This window comes from Dendropsophus ebraccatus, chromosome 2 (genome assembly GCF_027789765.1).
Source record: "Dendropsophus ebraccatus isolate aDenEbr1 chromosome 2, aDenEbr1.pat, whole genome shotgun sequence".
Taxonomy (NCBI): domain Eukaryota; kingdom Metazoa; phylum Chordata; class Amphibia; order Anura; family Hylidae; genus Dendropsophus; species Dendropsophus ebraccatus.
In genome coordinates, this window is record NC_091455.1 from 129,645,222 (window position 1) to 129,668,817 (window position 23,596).

General features: G+C 42.4%; 1 protein-coding gene and 1 long non-coding RNA gene across 2 annotated transcripts in view; one reads left to right on the plus strand and one right to left on the minus strand.

Annotated features, from left to right (window-relative positions):
* LOC138783525 (collagen alpha-4(VI) chain-like) overlaps positions 1 to 23,596 on the plus strand; it is a 167,527-nt gene that overhangs the window by 125,039 nt on the left and 18,892 nt on the right. The window contains exons 35-41 of the mRNA XM_069958328.1: positions 300 to 336; positions 419 to 430; positions 516 to 1,009; positions 10,569 to 10,659; positions 11,476 to 12,147; positions 14,465 to 14,543; positions 18,182 to 18,348. Of these exons, the coding sequence (XP_069814429.1) occupies positions 300 to 336; positions 419 to 430; positions 516 to 1,009; positions 10,569 to 10,659; positions 11,476 to 12,147; positions 14,465 to 14,543; positions 18,182 to 18,348 (1,552 nt within the window). The remainder of the gene's footprint in view (positions 1 to 299; positions 337 to 418; positions 431 to 515; positions 1,010 to 10,568; positions 10,660 to 11,475; positions 12,148 to 14,464; positions 14,544 to 18,181; positions 18,349 to 23,596) is intronic.
* Positions 14,985 to 23,437, minus strand: LOC138783527 (uncharacterized). The gene is made up of 3 exons (XR_011361699.1): positions 23,293 to 23,437; positions 16,834 to 16,961; positions 14,985 to 15,144 (listed from the first exon to the last, which is right to left on the minus strand). It is a non-coding gene; the product is annotated as an uncharacterized lncRNA (long non-coding RNA).

The window sequence follows — 23,596 nt, forward strand, 5'->3', positions numbered from 1 at the left end:
TAAGATGCTTTATTCCCCTTATTAATTTAGTTGCCCGCCTTTGTACCTTTTCTAGCTCTAGGGCATCCTTTCTGTGAATTGGGGCCCGATACTGAACAGCATACTCCAGATGAGGCCGCACCAATGTTATGAGAAATTATGTGTAACCTTTGCTGTTCTTTTTACAGTCAATGAGCATTTCAGTTTTCAGTTACAGTATGTCCTGTCTACATGCTGAATGGAAAATTACATGCTAAGATGATTCATTGTACACAACTAATATTTCTGATTTAAGTAATTGTAATTTATTTATTTTTCAGCCTTGTGAACTTGTAAATTTCACTAGAGAAAATTGCCGTAAGTAAATCCAGAATCCTTCTACACTACATAATCTCCATCAATCAAACAAATCATTAAATTTCTGCCGTTTCCCTTACAGCTTGCTTCTCAGGTAAACTTATGTAAATTTACATTATATTTACTTCTACTATTTACATGAAAGAGGTAAAATGGTCTTGAAACTCTTTTCTTTGAAGGTCCTTCTACATGTCCAGTCTATCCAAGTGAAATAGTGTTTGCTCTTGATACATCAAAAGAGGTGCCAGCTGGAGCCTTTCAAAGAATGAAGGACATCATTATCTCCCTTGTTGAAAAAATGGAGATTAGTGAAAGTAATTGCCCCAAAGGGGCACGTGTTGCCTTAGTGTCATACACAAATCATGTTAAACAACTCATCCGCTTTTCTGAGTACAAGAAAAAAAGCCTACTCCTGGAGGCAATCCGTAATATTCCACTAGAAAGGACAACTGCTGAGAGAAGCATTGGAGAAGCAATGAGATTTGTGGCCAGAAATGTCTTCAAGCGCATTCGACATGGAGTCCTCATGCGGAAAGTTGCAGTCTTTTTTGCCAATGGACAATCCCAAGATGCTACCTCAATAAACACAGCTGTACTAGAACTAAGTGCACACAATATTGCACCAGCAGTTATTGCTTTCAATGACGTCCCTAATATCCAGAAGGCTTTTGCGGTAAGTTTGACTCCTGTTTTGCACCTGCTTACAGTATATGGCTGGGTTCACACACACAGTATATTTCAGGCAGTATTTGGTCCTCATGTCAGGTCCTCATAGCAACCAAAACCAGGAGTGGATTGAAAACACAGAAAGGATCTGTTCACACAATGTTGAAATTGAGTGGATGGCCGCCATATAACAGTAAATAACTGCCATTATTTCAATACAACGACCGTGGTTTTAAATTAACAGCAAATATTTTCCATTAAATGACGTCCATCCATTTTATTACAACATTATGTGGACATAGCCTTTCTGTGTTTTTAATCCACTCCTGGTTTTGGTTGCCATGAGGACCTGACATGAGGACCAAATACTGCCTGAAATATACTGTGTGTGAACCCAGCCTTAAAGGGGTATTCCAGGGAAAATCAATAATTTAGCAATGGAAAGGGTTAACCAAGGTTAACCCTTTCCTAATATACTCACCTGTCCGTTTTTGGCCCCCCACGGAGATCTCCCGTCCGGTCACGTGATGGTCCAAGCTGTGACTCGCGGATCCTCTTCTTCCGGTTCGGTGACGTCACCACCCGGCCGGCGACTGACTCTTTCTTATTAGCAGCAGAGCACTGAACCCTGACTGACTTGTAGTGTGTAGCCAATCAGGGTTTAGTGCTCCTGCTGTACGAAGTTAGCCGGGTTCTGATCCCCCCGTCCCCCTCCTTCTCTATCATTACAGCGATCCCCCCGGCCCCCTCCCTGTGCTATAAGCCCGATCCTCCTGGCCTTCTCCTTCCTATGTAATCTGTCCTGATCAAAGATAGCTCACCTGCATCCCCCAGTGTGCTGCGGCGCCGGCCCCCGTATCGGCACTTATTGTAAGCAGCTGTTCTCAGCTGACAGGCGCTGTGTGTGTGTGTGTGAGGCAGGAGAGAGTTCATGCTTTCTCCGTACACAGCGCAAGCATGAACTCTCTCCTGCCTCATACACACACACACAGTGCCTGTCAGCTGAGAACAGCTGCTTACAATAACACTGGGGGATGCGGGTGAGCTATCTTTGATCAGGACAGATTACATAGGAAGGAGAAGGCCAGGAGGATCGGGCTTATAGCACAGGGAGGGGGCCGGGGGGATCGCTGTAATGATAGAGAAGGAGGGAACCGGGGGGATCAGAACCCGGCTAACTTCGTACAGCAGGAGCACTAAACCCTGATTGGCTACACACTACAAGTCAGTCAGGGTTCAGTGCTCTGCTGCTAATAAGAAAGAGTCAGTCGCCGGCCGGGTGGTGACGTCACCGAACTGGAAGAAGAGGATCCGCGAGTCACAGCTTGGACCATCATGTGACCGGACGGGAGATCTCCGTGGGGGGCCAAAAACGGACAGGTAAGTATATTAGGAAAGGGTTAACCTTGGTTAACCCTTTCCATTGCTAAATTATTGATTTTTCCTGGAATACCCCTTTAAGGTAAAATATAGAATCTGATACAATGAATATTAAAGATCATCTGTCATTATTTACATACTTAAAAATAGTAGTTTTCCAGTTTTCCAGAGACAGCTCTCTAAAGCAGCTTCCTTTATTTTACGTACGGCATAAAACACACAGGCTCAGTATTAGCAACATGTAAGTGCCCAAAAGGAAGGCTTAAATGGGGATGTCTAGATAATGCCTCAGAACATATGTTATTACAGGGTGACTCACTAATGGGACTACTACTTATTTAATTTGGGGTTGAGTGAGGTTTTAGTGTTTCCGCCATTTGCCCTAGAGTAAAACTAATATGTTATATATGTTCCTCATGTCAGTACAATTGCAACGATATGTAACTTGCATAACTTTTATTTTAATTGACAGCTTTTAAGAAATGTAAATCTTTTTTTAAAAACGAAATGTTCCTTATTTTGCTCTGTTCCCATCCTTATATCGCTGTTATCCTTTGGTCTATGTGGTTGTTAGAGGTTTTATTTTTTGTGTCATGATCTATACTTTCTATCAGTACCTTGTTTTTTTGCGCTTACGCTGTTTACTTTGCGAGATCAGGAATGTGATAATTTACTAGTTCGGGTAAATACTTATACGGCGATACCAAATATGTTTATTTATTTATTTGTATTTATTAAATGGGAAAAGGGGGGTGATTTGGACTTTTATTAGGGGAGGGGATTTTTTTTTATTAATAAAAACACTTTAAAAAGAAAAAACTTTCACATGTTAGACAGCTGCATTTGAATGTACTTATTAGCGGGCACCCATGCCAGCTAATAGCCATGGTCCCGGGCTGCAGAATGCCCCTCCCTGAAAGCCCCTCTCTGAACTCCCCTAACAGCGCCATGACGTATGACATCTGTCTTGGGTCATTAAGGGGTTAAACCAAATGAAGCAATTTCTTGCTTAGCTAATTTGAAATAATAAAAAAAAATCTATTGAAATAATTCTATTGTAATTGCTTTACTCAGCAGTTTACCAATCTGTGTTGCGAACATCTGGAAGTGAAACCATTTTTTTTATAATGGGTAAAAGATGATTTGCAAATGAAATAACGTGTGACACAGAGGAGAGTCCACTGCAGCCAGAAGTGAAATGTTACCATTTCAGGATGAGATTTTCTTTTTAACAATTCCACTAAAGAACAAAATTGGACAGTACAGTGTGTGTCTGAATTACATATTCGCTTTCCACTGAGATTCGATTCTTCAGAAATTCTGAAATAAAAATTTAAATATGCATAGTAAACTTTATACTCAACATATTTGCCAGATTATGAAATGTTACAAGTAAATTATGTAATTATGCAGTCATGTTATGTAAGTGATATAAAAAAACAACACATACTTAAAGTGTCGCTGTTGTTACAACTTTCAAAATCTAAATCAACAGTAGATGTGATATAAAGCAAGTTTTCAATATGCATTCATTTTTTTTGTTGTTGTTATCATGCTGTAATACAAGGCTGAACTTACCAGAAATCCAGGTCCAGTCTCCTGCAGGCAGATTTTCTGACTTAAGCTGGTTGATAAAAAGACTAAACACAGGAATTCTGGCCATCAATCACATGACTGCCTTCTCTCTGTGAGCACTCAGATGGCCTGGGAAACACTTCTGGTATTTAGTCTCTCTAAAAAAAGAGGTCTGAACACTGGAAGTGCCATGTTTTCCATTTTAACTAAAAAAAAAAAAAATAGAAAAGATGAATGTAAATTGCAAACTTGCTTTATATCACATATCATATCTACTGTTGATTTAGATTTTAAACATTATAATGACGGCGACAGAATTACAGTAAATGGGCTTGTTTGAGTTGCTTACCTAAAGATTTATGTTTCCTGAACTCAATATCGCACTATGATGCCTATATAGTAGCAGCGGCATACTCTATATATGAGTCAACTGACAGGTTCACACAGTGATAGATAAAAGTCATGTAATAAAAAAAAGCCCTCCCGTGGCAAATATAGATTTACAAAGTGGTCAGCTGACTGCTTGGTTGACTGTAAGAGCTCAGTCTCTAAATCTTGTTTCTGCGTTGTGCATCTGAATTGTGCGCAGGTGTGAGATCCGGTAGTCAGCTCAATGTATTGCAGGAGCGAGGAATGGGGTCCACTAATGTGGCAGGCCTCATATCAGCCATTATATAAAAAAAAAAGCATTTGTTTCCCATTGCATTTATTATGGTACAAAAACAATTTATATATACTGTAAGTCTTGATTAAAATTAATATAATAATTATTACTATTATCTGCCTTTCTTTCCTTTCCTGAAGAAACTTCTAAGCTGATTTAAAGGGGAAATAAATAACAGAAAAACAAAAAACAATGCAAGGTTCCTAACTATGTTTCCCCTTGACACTCTTCACGTAGCTTTACAGTAGTCCTGCTCATCTGATGCAGTTTTCTGCCTGTTTTAGATCTTTTGCTATTTCTCTTTCCCTGCACTGCTACCAGATTACATTCCTCAGTGGCCTTTGCGGCACATGTTCAGAATGTCCTGTTTAACCCACTCTCGTAAACCTGTCCTTCTCACAATGACTCACCACTAGGGATGAGCGAACCGAACCGTAACAAACCAGATTCATTACGAACTTTGCAAAAAGTTTGAGAAAGTTCATTCCGAATCTGGTAAAAATAACAACGGCGACGCAAAATTGTACTTTTTTCACAGAATAGACCAGGATACAAGGGATTATTACTCCTATAATCTCTTGTATCCTGGTTTTCTGTGATTATCAAGATGTGTGATGTCACCCCTGTTAGGGTGAGACCTTAAATTAGTCTCCTCAGATATACCTGGGTGCTGCATAATCAAAAATGTAATGTGACAGCTGTCTGTGAGTATTAACCAAGACACATGAAAGCAACTTCAGTATTCAAGCTTATCGAATTTATTAAGGGAAAATCAGTTCATATCTTTACAATAAGGTTCAAAAAATAGGAGAACTCCAATTAGCCGCAACAACAAAAAGTCCAAAAAAATAAAGTCCCATCACTGTCCGAGAAAAAAAAATTACCATTGGCTGTCCCATCACTGCACAGTTGTGTAGAAAAATGTTGGTGACTCATTGGGATTCTTGGTGTCCAAGACCGTGCACCCCAGTGCTGATGTCTGGTCCTTTAATTATGGGCAAGGTCAGTACATGTCTGTTAGTGCCCATTGGGTCAATATTCCCCCAAAAGACCACCAGAAAGTTAGCCCATTCTTGCCACTGTCACCTCCCCAGTGCTTTAGGGGGCCAGTTCTGCCTCCACCAGCTTGCAACCATCCACCATTTTGACTGCAGTCCAATCTGCCCCGGTGTCTTACCAACAATGTCAGGCCCGACGCTCTCAGGCTGACCTCCATTTTGTGAGCCTGGGTGAACGGAGCCACAGTGGGCAGGAGCTCCTCCGGACCATCAGGGAGGAGATATATGAATGGCTGACCCAAGGTCAACTAACGGTGGGAAGTGTTGTAGCCCACAAAAGGAGGATTGTCTTGGCAGTGCAACAGGGAGGGCTGAGTCATACATCTTGTATGGCACATGTGCACATAATGCACAGGTTTCTTTGAACATGTCCTGCCAATTGTTGATCCCTTTTGTGGACACGACTTTGTGAGCAGGCATCAAAGATATCATCCCACTCGTCCGTGTCCTGGAAAGTGCGCTGAACAACATAATCAGCGAGGATTCCCAGGCCACCACTCCAAGGCTGAACATCCTCCTCCTCCATGAATAGTCTGTTCTCAATCATACTGGGCTGGGTGCAATCAAGTGCTACTGCCTCCTCCTCCGTCAATAGTACTGTATTGGACCCAATGTGGTGGAGAACAGACAATCACTGCTTCTGGTTTCACTGTCAAATGTCTGTTTTCCACCCTACTGGGTCCAAGGAACTTTGTGTCCTATGTCCCGTGTAATCACTTACACCTTGGCTAATTTTTTTTCACTATTTTTGCACTTTGATTTTTTCCACTTTTTTCATTGTAATAGCAACTAAACGAAACTATACCCTATCAGACTCCCACTATTGTAGCTGCAATTATTCAGCCGTTATTGCAAGGTTCGTTTTAGGTTCCGTTCGTACAATTCCGAACTTCACGAAAGTTCGGCGGAACGAATCGAATCAAACTTTTCAAAAGTTCGCTCATCCCTACTCACCACATTATTGGCATTTTGTTGATGACAGGCCCCTACATTCAAGACCCCGCCCCTCACTGCCTACGTCCTGCTCCCTTTAACGTCTGCATGCTCAGCCCGTTCTGAGCAAACAAACTCTTTGTGAGACAATGGGCGGCACATGATCTCTGCCTCCTGGGGGGGGGGGGGGCGGTCAGGAGAGTGGACTGCAGGGAGGCTTGTTTTCTTCAATTCCTGGATGTCAATCAACATCTATGTAACTTTCAATGTACTTGTTAAAAGTAATTTTCCCTTTCCGAAATTCCCCTCTAAGACCACATGAGAGTTGACCTTAAATCTTGGCATAAATCAGCATAGAAGTCAGCTCAAGAGAGAGGAGAGAGACTACTAATACTACTAAGAGAGAGAGAGACTAAAAGGAAATAGTCAGAGAATGTTTTGATTTGGAGAGGGTTCACGCTATGACTACGCTCTGAACCGCTCTTGCAGCCCATAGTAATGGAGCACTGATCTTATGGATCTATGCAATGAATGTGTACTGCATTAATCTCAATGAGAGATCAGTTTAGTTATAATAGAAGTCCCCCAAAGGAAATTTACTGTGTAAGGCCCCCTTCACACGTCCGGAAAATCTGTCCGGATTTCCTATCAGGAAATCCGGACGGATTTCCGGACTCATAGACTAACATTAGACACGGACACCCTTCCGGATTTTTCCGGAAGGGTGTCCGTTCCGGAAAATAGGACCTGATTTTTTAGATCCTGTCCTATTTTCGTCCGGAAATCCGGCACGGACGCCCCCATAGAAGTCTATGGGAGCGCCGGAATCACGGGCATTTTCCTGATGTATATCAGGAAAGTGCCCGCGATTCCGGACTGGTAGAGAGCCAGCCCCGGCCGCCGTCCGATCACCCGCACACCCCCATCCCCCCCGCACCGCACACGCTGCCCGGCACTACAGATCCCCCCCCCCCCCGCCGCCGCCGCCGCCGCCGCATCTGACCCTCTCCCCCCCCCCCCCCCCCGGGAACTCACCACCGGGCCGGCCGCCGGATGCTCCAGTACCTCCGCCGCCCCCGCCGCCGCCGCATCTGACCCTCTCCCCCCCCGGGAACTCACCACCAGGCCGCCCGCCGGATGCTCCGCACCTCCGACCGCCGCCGCTGCCCGGACCTCAGCACTGCACTCTGACCCGGACCCCAACCTCGCGGCCCCGACAGAGCAGGATCCGGGACAGGTGAGATTACCCCTTAGGACTACTACTCCCACCATGCTCTGCTGGCAGGCCATGATGGGAGTTGTAGTTCTGCAGCCTGTGGCCATCCAGGTTGCAGAAGTACAACTCCCATCATGGCTCTGCTGGCAGGCCATGATGGGAGTTGTAGTTCTGCAGCCTGTGGCCATCCAGGTTGCAGAAGTACAACTCCCATCATGGCTCTGCTGGCAGGCCATGATGGGAGTTGTAGTTCTGCAGCCTGTGGCCATCCAGGTTGCAGAAGTACAACTCCCATCATGGCTCTGCTGGCAGGCCATGATGGGTGTTGTAGTTCTGCAGCCTGTGGCCATCCAGGTTGCAGAAGTACAACTCCCATCATGGCTCTGCTGGCAGGCCATGATGGGAGTTGTAGTTCTGCAGCCTGTGGCCATCCAGGTTGCAGAAGTACAACTCCCATCATGGCTCTGCTGGCAGGCCATGATGGGAGTTGTAGTTCTGCAGCCTGTGGCCATCCAGGTTGCAGAAGTACAACTCCCATCATGGCTCTGCTGGCAGGCCATGATGGGTGTTGTAGTTCTGCAGCCTGTGGCCATCCAGGTTGCAGAAGTACAACTCCCATCATGGCTCTGCTGGCAGGCCATGATGGGAGTTGTAGTTCTGCAGCCTGTGGCCATCCAGGTTGCAGAAGTACAACTCCCATCATGGCTCTGCTGGCAGGCCATGATGGGAGTTGTAGTTCTGCAGCCTGTGGCCATCCAGGTTGCAGAAGTACAACTCCCATCATGGCTCTGCTGGCAGGCCATGATGGGAGTTGTAGTTCTGCAGCCTGTGGCCATCCAGGTTGCAGAAGTACAACTCCCATCATGGCTCTGCTGGCAGGCCATGATGGGAGTTGTAGTTCTGCAGCCTGTGGCCATCCAGGTTGCAGAAGTACAACTCCCATCATGGCTCTGCTGGCAGGCCATGATGGGAGTTGTAGTTCTGCAGCCTGTGGCCATCCAGGTACACGGGTGCCTGTGATTTATGTTGGCATACTAGACAATATTATCTCATCAGGAAATCCTGAAGGTTTTTCCTGATGGTTTCCTGATGGTAAAAACGGATTACGGTCAGGAAATCCTGATACTATCCTGATGACATTTAAGGTCTCCTGATCAGGATTTCCTGACAGTAAAAACTGACACGGACGTGTGAAGGGGGCCTAATAGTTACTGTGTAAAAAAAATAATAAAAAAATCCCATCATATAATACAATTTTTAATAATCATTAATCATTAATAAAAAAAAATCCCATCATATAATACAATTTTTAATCACCCCCTTTTCCCCATTTTATAAATTAAAAAAAAAAACAACTAATAAATATACCAAAGTATACCAGTATTTGGTATCGCCACACGCCTGAGCTATTAAATTATCACACTCCTGATCTCACACAGTAAATGGTGGAAAAGCATAATCCCACCAAGTGCAAAATTGCTGATTTTTGGTCACATCAAATTTTGAAAAATTGTAATAAAAAGTGATCAAAGAGTCGCATAGACACAAGCAAGGTACTGATAGAAAAAACAGATCATGGCACAAAAAATTACATCTCACACAGCCCCATAAACTAAAGGATAAAAGCATATTAAAGATGGCAATAGAGCAATTTTAAAAAACATTTAGGTTTTTTAGAAGCTTTTAAGCTCAGTCAAATAAAATAGAGCAACTAATTGTTTTTCTGGCTTCACAGCATATCTTATGGAATAAGGGCTCATGTGAGTCTGTAGCTGAAAAAATGCAAGTGCTATGGCCTTTTAAACACAAGGAGGACAAAATGAAAGTGCAAAAATGAAACATGGGAGGGAAGGGATTAAAAAAATGTAAATGGCCAGGCATGATGGGAACTGTAGTTTTGCAGTGATGAGGAACCTTTGGAATTCCAAAGGTTCCTCATCACTGCTTTAAAAGAAATAGCATCTTCTAGAATGTTTCATATTTTCCCATATGGCTGCAGCTTTTTTTTTCTTGCAAAGAAAACAAGCTAAAAGAAACACCAGAAAAAGCTATGCAATAACAAAAAGCCAGGTTTAACACTGCTGCTGCTCTTGCAGCGTCTGCGCTGGCATTTACCCTTTAAGGGTAGCTTCACACATAACGGATTCACAGTGGATTTCACGCTGTGAGTTTGCAGCAACATCTGCAAATCCTGCTCAGCGGGACCGTCGGGAGTCGGGAGCCTCAGATGCAGCCGGGGCCCGGACCAGGTAATGTATGCTTTGGGTGGTGGCAGGTTAAAAGGGCTGGAGTTACATACTAGCAGCGGAATGAGAATTCTGCTGCGGGTATGTAACCCCATTGAATATCACAGTAGCAGGATTTGCAGTGGGTTTCGCTGCAAACTCTTAGCTTAAAATCAGCTGCGAATCAGTTACGTGTGCAGCTACCCTAAATGAGAAATATGATGTTAGAACTATAGCTTTATTGCATTTTTATACTACATAAGAAGGAAACTTCATAATGAAAACAGTTCTTCTGTGTATTCTACAGATATCAAATGTATATTTATTTTCTCCAGTATGCAAATGTCTCCATGATGACTTTTGAATTTTTTTATATTTACTCTCTTATCCTATCGTCCTTCTCTTTAGATAACCTACGATCTGTATGTACACAATCTGTAGGCAGTTGCAATAAACTTTTTTTAAATCCAAATACCCAGTTTGATTCCAATTAATGTATGTTTTCTGCTAAATAGGTGGATGAAAGCAGAAGAGCCCAGCTCTTTGTTTGGAAGAGGCTGCAAGACCAAAGACTAGAAGTCATTTCACACTGCACACTCTGCTATGGTAAGAGACCTGTTCAACACATATGGGAGAGATTTGTTTTAAGCAGTCTTAAAGTAGGAAAGTGCTTTGTTGCCCATAGTAATCAATTCCAGCCTTAACTTTCATTTTACCAGAGAATTTTTGAAAGCTGAGTTGTGATTGGTTGCTATGGGCAACAAGGGGTAACAGTTTCAGATCCCCCATATTTCTTTCTATCTAGAATTAGATTATGATATTATTGTGATGTCTCTCTGAACTGACAGCCTGCCGTCCGCCCCTAGTGGGGGGGGAGTTCCCTCCCCTCTATGACGCAGCTCCGTTTGAATCAATGGAGCCGTGTCATAGAGGGGAGGGAATTCACTCCCACTGGGGGGCAGCCGGCCCGCTTCCAGTGCTTGAGCACCGGCCCGATACCTGTGCATAGAACAGCGACATACACAGGAACCAGGCCGCGGATTGAAAAACGGATCACAACACCGGCTTGCCTGTGACAGCGCCGTTCTATCCCTGTGTCAGATTAAAGAGGATGTACCTGATGGTACGTCCTCTTTAACTTACATTGTGTGAACATTGTCTTATGCCGTACAGGCAATCAACTGAGCTAGACAGCCTAAACTCCAGGCTGATATAGTTTTTGTGTAAAAAAGGTAAGGTGTTGAATAATATATTAGACATTTGCAGAACCTTGTAGAACAATTATTAAGTTATAAATGTGCACTGCAAAATGTGTAACAGAAACTAATCTTAAAGCATCTTTCTTTCTTTTACTGTTCCTTCTTTAATTCTAAATATATACAATTCTTTAAGATCGTTGTCCAATATTTGAATGTATTTCAGATAAATGCATCCCTGATGAAGAGTGTGAACTAGATCCTGTCCCTCCTACTGAGATAGACATGGACATAGTCTTTATCCTTGACAGTTCTCGTACTGTGAGAAGTGATGACTTTTTGAGGGCAAAAGACTTTGTGAGCACAATGCTTGACCATCTGGCAGTATCACCACAGCCTAAAGCCTCTGGCACAGGGGTTAGAGTGGCCCTTATTCAACAGGCTAAACCCAACTTTATACCAAACAGAAATGTGAGCCCTGTCAAAGAAGAGTTTGGACTTGATTCTTACAATGACAGAAATATAATGAAGAGGCATATTGAAGAAGCTGTTACACAGCTTGAAGGCCCATCTGCCATGGGCTACTCTATCCAATGGGCTATAGAGAACATTTTCAGGAAAACTTCCAATGCAAGGAGACACAAAGTCATTTTTACAGTCCTCAGCAGCAGAACAAGTAGCTGGGACAGAGAAAAATTGAAAGAAATATCTAAAAAAGCCAAGTGTGAAAAATTCACGTTATTTGTGTTGGCCTTTGGAAAAGACATAAACCATAGTGAACTTTCTGAGCTTTCTAGCCTGCCCCAAGATCAGCATGCATTGCATTTGCTTACTTTGTCAAGGTCTGAACTGCTCTATGCCGAGAAATTCAGTCATACATTTATTAACCTTCTAAACCGTAAGTACACATGTCCTTTATTTAGTAGAAAAAAAACTATGAAGACTATCTGTAATTGGGGTACTAAATTGCAATCTATTTACCCCTTCATATCAGCCATACAGCTATATACAGTACATTCCTACTGCCAATGCCCTGTGCAATAGGAATGTGTACATACGTTCCTGCTGTAAAAGAGTTTCAACCCATGACGTACCTACACGGACAGACTTATCTGACAGATTATTGAAGCCAAAGCCAGGAATGGATTTAAAAAGATGGGAAATATTAATCTTTCTTTTATGACTAGAGATGAGCGAACCTCGAGCATGCTTGAGTCGATCCGAACCCGAAATTTCGGCATTTGATTAGCGGTGACTGCTGAACTTGGATAAAGCCCTAAGGCTATGTGGAAATCATGGACATAGTCATTGGCTGTATCCATGTTTTCAAGACAACCTTAGAGCTTTATCCAAGTTCAGCAGCCCCCGGTAATCAAATACTGAACGTTCGGTTCGGATCGACTCGAACCCGAACCCGGTTAGCTCATCTCTATTTATGACCTGTTACCTGTTTATAGTCTGTTTCTGGCTTTGGCTTCAATAATCTGTCAGATATCTGTACTCCCTTAGAGTGTGTTCACACACAAGATTTATCTGACAGACATGCCTCACGACATAAACCCTCCAGCCGGGGAGTATGGCTATTAGCCATTTAACTGTCCATCTGTCCCTCCCAAACCACTTGTACCTTCAGATAGCTGCTTTTAGGGTAAATTCACACGGGCGTCTCGCACAAGAAATCCGCAGCTAATCCGCAATACACATATTATTCTTATTATTATTAATACGTGTATTGCGGATTAGCTGCAGATTAGCTGCGGATTTCTTATGCAAAACGCCCGTGTGAATTTACCCTTAATCCAATATCTGTCCTGGGGTCCATTCGGCAGGTAATGCAGTTATTGTCCTAAAAAACAACTTTTAAACTGACAGCCCTGTGTCAAACGGCCGTGACCTAAATTGTGTATGCATTAGGCTGGCACACCCTCTCTATCCCTCCTCCCCACCCTCTTCATCATTAGGAATGCCCCTAGAACATTTTCTCCTGTGTGAACATTGCACAGGTGCCTTAACGATCCAGCCCATGTACCGTGCTGACACAGCTGATGAATAGGGGACAATCTGCCTAGAGCATTCCTAATGATGAGGAGGGCGGGAAGGAGGGACGGGACAGAGAGGGTGTACCAGCCTAATGCATACTCAATCTAGGCCACGGCCGTTGGGCACAGGGCTGCCAGTTTAAAAGTTGTTTTTCAGGACAATAACAGCATCACCTGCCGAGCGGACCCCAGGACAGATCTTGGATTAAAAGCAGCTATCTGAAGGTACAAGCGGTTTGGGGGGGCGGATCAGATTGTGGGTACAGAGTCGCTTTAACTGGCCTGTAAAAGCCATCCATGTAGGTCTAATGGGGGGATTTATCAATCAAGCAATCAAGCTTAAATAAGATCAGTCAATGTAGTGCATAGGTACTGCATTGACCATGGTATTGCTCATAAGAGTCCCCTAGGGGGACTATAAATGAAAAAAAAGGGACTAAACGAAAAGGTTTTTTTTTTCATATATAAAAAATCTAAACCCATAATACCTGCCAAAGTGCAAAGTTGAGGATTTTTGGTCATATTACATCCAGAAAAATTTGAATAAAAAGTGATCAAAAAGTCGCATATACACAAGCAATGTATTGATAAAGTACAGATTATGATGCAAAAAAATTACCCCTCACACAGCCTTATAGGCCAAATAATAAAAGCGTTATAAGGGTCATTACAGAAAAATTACACATTTATTTATTTTTGAAAAGCAGTGGCATAAAGTGGCAGTGGCATAATAAGTGGCATAAAGATGATCTCCCCCCCCACACACACACAGACACACCAAAATAAATAAATAAAAAAATCTTGCATTTTTCAATTTTGCCAAATAATTTTTTTCCCGTTTCAGAGAATATTATAGGGAAATATTAAATGTGTCATTGCAAAGTACAATTGGTGTCACAAAATAATGCTAGCAGTATGGCCTTTAATACACAAGGAAAAAACAAAAGTGCAAAAACAGAAATTGGCTTGGTCCTTAAGGGGTTAAAAGAATTTCCTATTTGATTGTTACTCCATCACCCTTTGGTGTTAGCTTTGTGAAAATGCACATTATTAAATTGTCCATATTTTCAAACACAGTATTCAAGGATTTATGCTTTATGCCACAAAGTAGTTTACTCAGTGCTTTGTTTTATTTAGTGTTCTTAACCTATAAATTTCTGTAAATATTGTTTATAGATGAATTAAACACCTACCCATCTCCGGATTTTCAAGGGGAATGTGAAGGTCGTGGGGACTCTGTTTTCTCTTTTGAGAGGTGAGTAATATAAAAAAAATTTTTTGGGGGGGAATGTATTATTAGCACATTTTTTTCCCGCTAGTGCACTTTTTACGTGCTGCACAAAAAACTCCAGTCAATGCACAAAAATTAACAATAGAAGCACAGGCCTTGATAACCTTGATAAGTACTGCACAATTTTTGAGCTTTACAAACTACGCCAAGATCTGACTGGAGTACTGCTGCTCAATATTTTTGGCGCAAAATGAAAAGTTGCACATAATAAATCTTGCTAAGTGAAAGTAGCTATTATAAACCACACCCAACCATTGGAGAAAAGGCACAGCTGGCGCAAACAGCTCAATAAATGCTGCGAAAAAAATATACGCTATGCCCAAAAACAACTTTTTTGCCAAAATAATGTTGCAAAAAGAAAGATACATATGCTCACTTTTTTTACTAGTGGGATTTGCATACCTGATGTCACTTCAAATGTTCTGTCAGGCCACATTCAGACATGGTCTGAGCAAATGGACAAATTGGCACCTCCCACATTCTGAACAGTCCGTCACAGATAGCAGGAACCCTGGCACACATGAAGAACTTTTTTCTTCAATGGTGGTTTAGGTGTGCTGAATATCTGTAAAGGAAATCAAACACAATAGCAGACTTTGTACATTAAATGTTCGTGCTAAGAAGTATCTACTCTGCTTTTCACTTCTACTTTACATCTCTTATCTCTTCTCTGTCCATTAACCTAAAAAAAAGTCAAATTTTTCACTCTACAGAACTGCCCTTCCCAAAGTCTCTAATGATCTCCTCATTGCAAAATCTAAAAGTGATCACTATCTATTAATGCTCCTGAATCTCTCTGCAGCATTTGACACTGTAGACCACCAACTCCTTCTCACTATGCTCCTCTCTATCTTCCTTTTACCTTTCTGACCACTCCTCTAGAGTATCATTTGCCAGCTTAACCTCTTCTTATCTTCCCCTTATTGAAGATAACAAAATTTCTTGTATTTATTCTATCTACCAACTGCCTTACACCTGAGTAAAATTACTGTAATCCAACAATTGAGCTAATTGGGCCATCCAACTGCTAAAAAAATGAACACCTAGTCCATTAGGATACACTTAAATAGACCAGACAACCCCACTCGAAAAATACATACCATGTGTTAGAGAATTGAATAGCCCGGATTTAAGAAGGCTTTACCCTGATTGTATTAACTCCTAGGCGACCCTGGACGTACCTATACGTCCAGGGCCGCCTACGGGTGTTCAGAGCAGGGCCGCACGGCGGTCATGCTCTGAACCGCCAAGGTCCCGGGTGCCGTAAGTAGTGCCTATTAGCGGGCACGGTCCTATCGCCGTGCCCGCTAATTAGGTAATTGGATGCAGCTGTCAAAGATTACATCTGCATCCGATTACCTTATGCAGCCGTTTCCTGGTGTCTAGTGGGGTAGATCGCTCCTCCGGGACGTTGTACCGGAGGAGCGATCCACACATCCGGCTCGGCCCAGGGTCTGCGCCGTAATCCCGGCGCTGATCTTGACTCGGCACTCGATTGGGAATTTATTAATTCCATTTTTGACTATTGCATTTCCTCATTAGCTGGCTTCACCTTCTCTAACCTCCCCTCCCCCCTTCCAGTCCATCCTATATGCCACAACTAGGCTCATCTTCTTGTCCAGACACTATACCAATGCCTCCCCCTGTGCCAGTCACTACACTGGCTCCCCATTCAACACAGAATACAATATAATTTCCTCTTACTTACCTACAAAGCTCTCTACGGTGTAGCATCTCCCTACATCTCCTCCCTTATCTCTTACGCTCTGCCAATGATTTATGACTAACATCCCCCTTAATGCACACCTCTTACTCCCTTCTCCAGGACTCTACCCAAGCTGCACCAGTTCTATGGAATGTGTTACCTTAAGGCTGGGTTCACACTACGTATATTTCAGTCAGTATTGTGGTCCTCATATTGCAACCAAAACCAGGAGTGGATTAAAAACACAGAAAGGCTCTGTCCACTCAATTTCAACATTGTGTGAACAGATCCTTTCTGTGTTTTTAATCCACTCCTGGTTTTGGTTTCAATATGAGGAGCACAATACTAACTGAAATATACATAGTGTGAACCCAGCCTTAAAGTGTGAACTATTCATAATACCCAATGCTTTAAACATGCTGAAAACACATCCTTTTAAACAAACTTATTGGGGTGCCTAATTTGGTCATCTCTGCTATCATTGTTCCCCTACACTTCAAGCCCTTAGATTGGTACATGCAGACCTTGATTGGTGACTGGTTTACCCACCTTCACTTACACAATCCTATAAAGGGGCACTTTTGCCCCTCTGCCTTTAACTCCGACCCTTTTCTGGTAGTGTTTAAGCACCCTCCGCATGTTTGGCTGGATAGTTACATGTGTATCTCTTCAAAGTGCTGCAAAAAATGTTGGTGCTATATAAATAACATGATAAAAAATGCATTCACATGTTGCTGTTTTGTTATAGTTTTATTGCAGTTTTGTAAGAACCATGGCAACACAGTATAATAAAACCACAAAGGTAAAAACACATAATGTGGTTGCGTTGCAGGAGTTATTTATTTTTTTCTTTTAACTTGCCAGTTTCGTCTATTTTATAATTAGGGTGCCACTGCTAAAAAAGAAAAAGCAGGTTAAGGGCCCTATTCCACCGGACGATTATCGTTCAGATTATCGTTAAATCATTCGAATCTAAACGATAATCGTTTGGTTGACATGCAGTTAACGATTAACAACAGAACGAGAAATCGTTGATCGCTTCATAAGACCTGGACCTATTTTTATCGTTGCTCGTTTGCAAAACGTTCGCAAATCGTTCGCATTGAAGAAAACGTCATTCGGTCATTCGCAGTAGATATGAATGCAATAGCGAATAAATAGCGAAGAATAAACAATCGCAAATACGATCATAAGTAACGATTATCGTTCCATGGAAATGAGTAAACATTTTCAGGTCTTTCGCAATAGCGGTCGTTTGAGATCATTAATCGTTAACGATTATGCGAACGATTATTGTCCGGCGGAATAGGGCCCTAACAGTAACTTTCCAGAAGCGCTTAATGCATATGTCAACTACACCACAGCCAAAGCAACTGCAACACTACCGGAATGTTATTTAATTGAATTCAAATTACACAGAGTGAAAACAGCTTTAATGGAATTGGCCACTTTAATATGAAGACTTAAAAATTATTGACATTGTAGCTCATTTGTTTTAATATTGCTTACTCCTTGATACACCCCTTTATCTTAATAATGGACATAGGTCATTGATAAGCCATAATTGTAAAAATCTTGGAAAACCACTTTAAGTGTGCCTTCACACGTACCGTATTGAAGCAGATTTCACGCCGCAAGTTTATCACAATGAAATCCGCTGCGATAATGATTACTATGTAACTCAATGGCAATGTATTTCTGCAGCAGCGTATTATGTGCGCTTATTTGTACCATGCAGATTTTGTGCAGATTTTGTGCGGGAAATCCATTGCAATACGGTACGTGTGAAGGCACCTTTACTGTCATTCAATTTTGGTATATGGAAAATGTTAGTATAATATTTATCTGACTACAATAATAACAATCCAATAATAACAGTTAATTGGATATTTTTAAGCGTGACCTATGAAGATCTAGAGATTAAATCAACAGAAGAAACTGCAGAATATGCTGAAAGAGAGTTAGAAGAATATACCTATGAAGAGGAAGTAAACGGCAGTGATGAACTGAAAAACTCAGAGGAAACGTTTGTTGCGATGGTTGAGACAGAGATCACAAGAGTTGGTATGTTCTATACAACTTATAGTTGCCTAAATGTTTTAGTGAATGACTGAGAGATGTATACATGTTAAGGTATTGTTTTATACATACTGACACTGACAAATTCTTCCAAAATTAGATATGCATGTTAAATATACAGTGTATATACAGTTGTACGTTCCGAGTGCTTTAAAATCACTTACTGGGTATATACTGTATTACTTTGAGTGGCTGTAAAGCAATGGTGCACAACCTATGTGACCCTCCAGCTGTTTCAGAACTAAAATTCCCATTATGCCTGGATAGCCAAAGTTACCATATTGCTGGTACTTTGATGTATATTAGCTAACTGTCACAGTTTTTAGTTATATTATAGTTTTTAGATTACTGTAGTTATTTATATATGGAGCTCCAATTTGGTCTTTTTTAAGCACTGTATGGTCCATTAAGTTCATTCATCATCTATAACTGTACTGTGTCAATCCAGAGGAAGGCAAGACCCCCCATGAGGCAGATGCCAATTGCCCCAACACAGGGAGAAAAATTATTTCCCGATTCCAATATGACAGAATAATCCCTGGATCAACATCCTATCACATGAAATCTTGTGCTCACAACTTGTAATATTATATTTATTTAGAAAAAGTATCCAGGCCTCCCTGGGAACTTATTTCATGAATCAGCCATGATGATATCACCTGGCAGAGTTCCACAGACTCCCTGCTTCCCTGACTCCACAGACTCCCTCCTTACAGTAAAGAATCCACATCTGTGCTGCTCCCTTGTCATGGTTACAGGTCTAGGTGTAAAAAGATCACTGCAAAGATCTCTGTACTGTCCATTCATATATTTGTACATTGTGATCAGTTCGCCCCTAAGACGTCTTTTTTTCTAAACTAAATAGCCCCAAACTTGGTTATGTGTCTTGACACTGTAACCCCCCCATTCCCTTAATGAGCCTGGTTGTCCTTCCCTGCACCAGCTCCAGCGAAGCCATGTTTTTCTTAGATACAGGTGCCTAGAACTGTACTGTACTGTAGTCTTGTGCTGTCAAGTCATGGCATTACAGAGTGTCAAGGCTCAATGCGTCCATCAATCAAATGACTGGCTTCTCTGTAAGCGTTGATGACTGGGACTTCCTGTGTGTAGTCTCTTTTTTCCCCCAAAGAGTCTAAACACAGAAAGTCCTGTGTTTCCCATGATAACTTAAAAAAATAATGCAAATTGCAAATATATTTCACATCCCCTACATATTTTGAACGTTATAACTATAGTGACACTTAAGCAATATCATTTAAGCAAATATACGGAAGTGTTATATAACCAATATACAGTACGACACTGTTCATACATGTGAGCTGGAGTGTCAACAAAAGTTTGTGCGCAGGCTATCATCCAACATAAGGCCAACCCTGGCTGTTTCTGAGAGAGAAACACTTCCAGGATTATGTCATCCTAATCCCACTTGAATAGCTGTCACTATTTTGTAGTTATAATAAATGCTCATACATTCTCATGGGAGGAACTCAATTAAATGTGGTCTATTGCTTTTTAAGTGTTTTCTTGAGCTGTTTCTCAGGACATTTTCCCTAGGAGTTAATAAATCTCAGTGGTCTTTCTCTCATTTAAGGGAGTCTTAAAGTCTATAAGTCTGAAAGCTGGAGCCGTGGTTAGGATGACAATAACCTTCTCATGGTACTAAATACTGTACATTTGTTATATCATTCTAGCATGACTTGTGCAAAAACATGAAACAGGGTCATTTTGGGGACAGATACTTTTTTGATACATTGCTGACATCTCCCACTTACACCACCTGGTTTACATCTCTTAGTCATTCACTTCCAATGAAACTATCTTACAAGCATAAGTCTGGTTGTCTCCAAGAGTATTTCCAGAGAATTCTTCCCCCAGATTAGAAACCTCTCATTCTGAACAGTCATTCCTCTATCAAACATAGCTTTCCAGGGGAAATGTCATTTATTAGCTGTGTCAATACTTTATTCTCTCTCAGATGTGGTCTTTTACTATGATCAGGTGCTGTACTATGACATATCATTGTGTATCTGGAGGGATGCTTTAAAGCCACTCTGTACTCACAATATGCCCCCCACCCCCCAAAACCGATTGTACCTTCGGATAGCTGCTTTTAATCTCAGATCTGTCCTCGAGTCCGTTCGGCAGGTGATACAGTTATTGTCCTAAAAAAACACCTTTTTTTAAATCTTGCAGCCTTGTGTCAAATTGGCGTGGCCTAGAGTGTCTGTGCACCGCCTATCTGTCCCTCCTCCCCACCTTTCTCATCATTAGGAATGTCCATGGGCAGGATCTCTCCTAATTATCACTTGTCTGAACACTGCACATGTGTTGGATTGTAAAGGCACCTGTGCAGTGTTTAGACAATTGGTAAATGGGGGAAATCCTGCCAGGGGCATTCCTAATGATAAAGCAAGCGGGGAGGAAGGACAGAGAGATGCGCAGACCTAAGGCACGGATAATCTAGGCCACGCCAATTTGACACAAGGCTGCATGTTTAAAAATGTTTTTTAGGATAATAACTGCATCACTTGCCGAACAGACCCCAGGACAGATCTTGGGTTAAAAGCATCTCTCCGAAGGTACAAGTGGTTTGGTGTGTGTGTGTGGGGGTGGGGGGTGGGGGGGTGTTGGGGGCAGATTGTTGGTACAGATTTGCTTTAAGAAGCATAGATGTTGGTAATATATTTTTTGTGGATAGGATGAAATCAGAAATAGAAAAAAACACATTATTCATGGTCAAACATTCCTAGTAGGGATGGTCCGAACCTGCCGAGGTTCGGGTTCGTATGAACCCGAACGCTCGGCAGCAGATTCCCGCTGTCTGCCCGCTCCGTGGAGCGGCCGGATACAGCGGGAGTAACGCCTGCAAAACTGGGATACAGCCTATGGCTATGGCTATATCCCAGTTTTCCAGGCGGTCCTCCCGCTGGATCCGCCAGCTCCATGGAGCGGGCAGACAGCAGGAATCATTACCGAGAGTTCAGGCTCGTACGAACCCGAACCAAACTCGGTTCGGACCATCCCTAATTCCTAGAACTGTTCATGTAGGTAACTTTTGAAGTAATGTATAAAAGAATAGCAGTCAAAGTGTTTACCAGTGATATAATTGGCTGTAGTTGTAGCCAAGGGGAAAGAAAAACTTATCATCTGGATCTGCTTTAAACCACATGACTATTTGTGAAAGGAATCTTTAAAGTTTCAGTTCATTAATAAAGGACATTTGACTGCAGTAAAAAGACTAATTAAGTCTTACTCACATGTAGTGTATATAGAGTATAAGTACCCACTTCCTAGGGAATGAAACCTGTAAGCCGGGCAATAATACAAATGAATAATAGTAAAAGCATAAATAGTAGTTCCAGCTGTAGTGCATATGTCACAATTTTAACCTTAGTGTATATGTAGTAGAATGAATAGTAAAGCATATGCAAAGGTAAGCCACAGTGCATATTTCAATAAGTAAAACATTAGAAAGTAATATTTTATATATAATACTCCACAATACATGATACATGTTGTATATAAAATGGGTTTCTGGCCACATGTCTGTTTCTTATTTTAAATGGTTCAAATAGTTTAAAATAATAAAAGAAGTTTTACCGAAACCCCTGCCCCTCACATTCTGTCATTTCTTTGGTCTTGCTAGTTCCCGTACATCCTGCTCCTTCTTGACATGCACAAATAAGCATTGCAGTCAACCACTGGCTGTAGATGGTCACTAGTGGTTGGTTGTGTGGGACAAATGTCTGTATCAGGAGGGACCAGAAAGTGCAAGGACAAGTGAAATCGGAAAAAAATCAGATTGGAAGGTTAGGTGAGAGAGACTTCTTTTATTATTTCACACCATTCAGAGCCAATTTTTAACATTTTGGCCTAAAAACTTAAAGGGGAACGTTTAGCAGGTTGTTGCAACTCTCTACATGATAATCGTGCCGTTGTTCTTTTTGTCTCTGTGGGCCTCGCCGTTTTTGTTCAGTGACACCTTCCCAATGCTTGTGGAAGAGAGTGAGGGGAATGAGGAGAGGATGATGGTGGTAGTAGTCTTTGACTGTTAAGTGGTTATGCCTCTCCTGAGTGTAGCGCTGAGCTCCTGAGTGAGGGGATGCACTGAGGGCTGCAGAGTGAGAGTGTGCTCGCTGGGTCTTGTGATGCACCGCAGCCTTGGGCTCTGTCTTGTTACGGTCACAGGTGGGCTCGAGGGCTTCCGCAGGTACAGGGGACTCTCTGGCGCTTCCCTGAGTTCTCTCTCTTCTGTGGGCTACTGCAGAGGTTCCTGTAGGGGGGCTGCACCTGTGTGTAAGGTGGTCAATGGTGTGGACCTGTAGTTCCCTCGGGGCCAACCCCAAATACTGCTGTCCGGTACAATGGCCCTTGATGGTGGTGATGTGGTGCAGGTAAACCAGGACAACAGGGAGACAAGGAGGGAGGCAGTATAACAATAATTTCTTTACTGATGGACTTGCAGGTGTTTTACAGTCCTGTGACATACAGCTGTTGATACTGGCGGCCTTGACTGGGTTACTGTGCTTGTGGAGAGTCTGGTGGTGTGTGGAGAGATGATCTGCCTCAGATCCTGATCTGTTAGTACGTGTGGGACGCTGGTGGGCACTGTGATCCTGTGAACCTCTTCCCCAATGGTGCTTCTGTTTACCCTCCCTGTCAGCTAGGGAGCTTCCTGCTTAAGTTACAGGGCTGGGCCTTAGGCCACAACTTTTTGGTCCCAGAGGTATCCAGGGGTCCTAATAAAGCTTACCCCCCGAATTTCAGGAAGATGGGTGCAGAGGCCTACATTAACTCTGCTACCTTTTATAGTCAAGTCCATCCACTTGGGTGTCTGGCTTTAGGATTCCCACTGACTATAAGTGTGCTAGCCCTTTCCTCAGGGGGCACCTGACAAACTGTTTCTCAAAGTCTCTCTATTTTTCTCACCTCCTGCTGTTTTCTTTAGCTGCTCTGTTGGTAATAATCTCTTTCCTTGTTCCCCTCAGCAGCTTTGCTCTGTGGTGATCTCCTGAGGTGATGTTGTTTCCTCAACAGCTACTCACTTGTCTCTGCTAAACACTACAACTGCCAACCTTTTATGGGGAGCCTATTTGCATACCCCACCCACCTTCTAGCAACTTCTAGGCTTACAACACTAGCTAGAGCAGTTCTCACTAAGGACAGTAGGTGTCACTGTTTTGTGTGGTGTGCAGTGTAAAACATGTAACCCATTCTCTGCCTGCCAGTTACA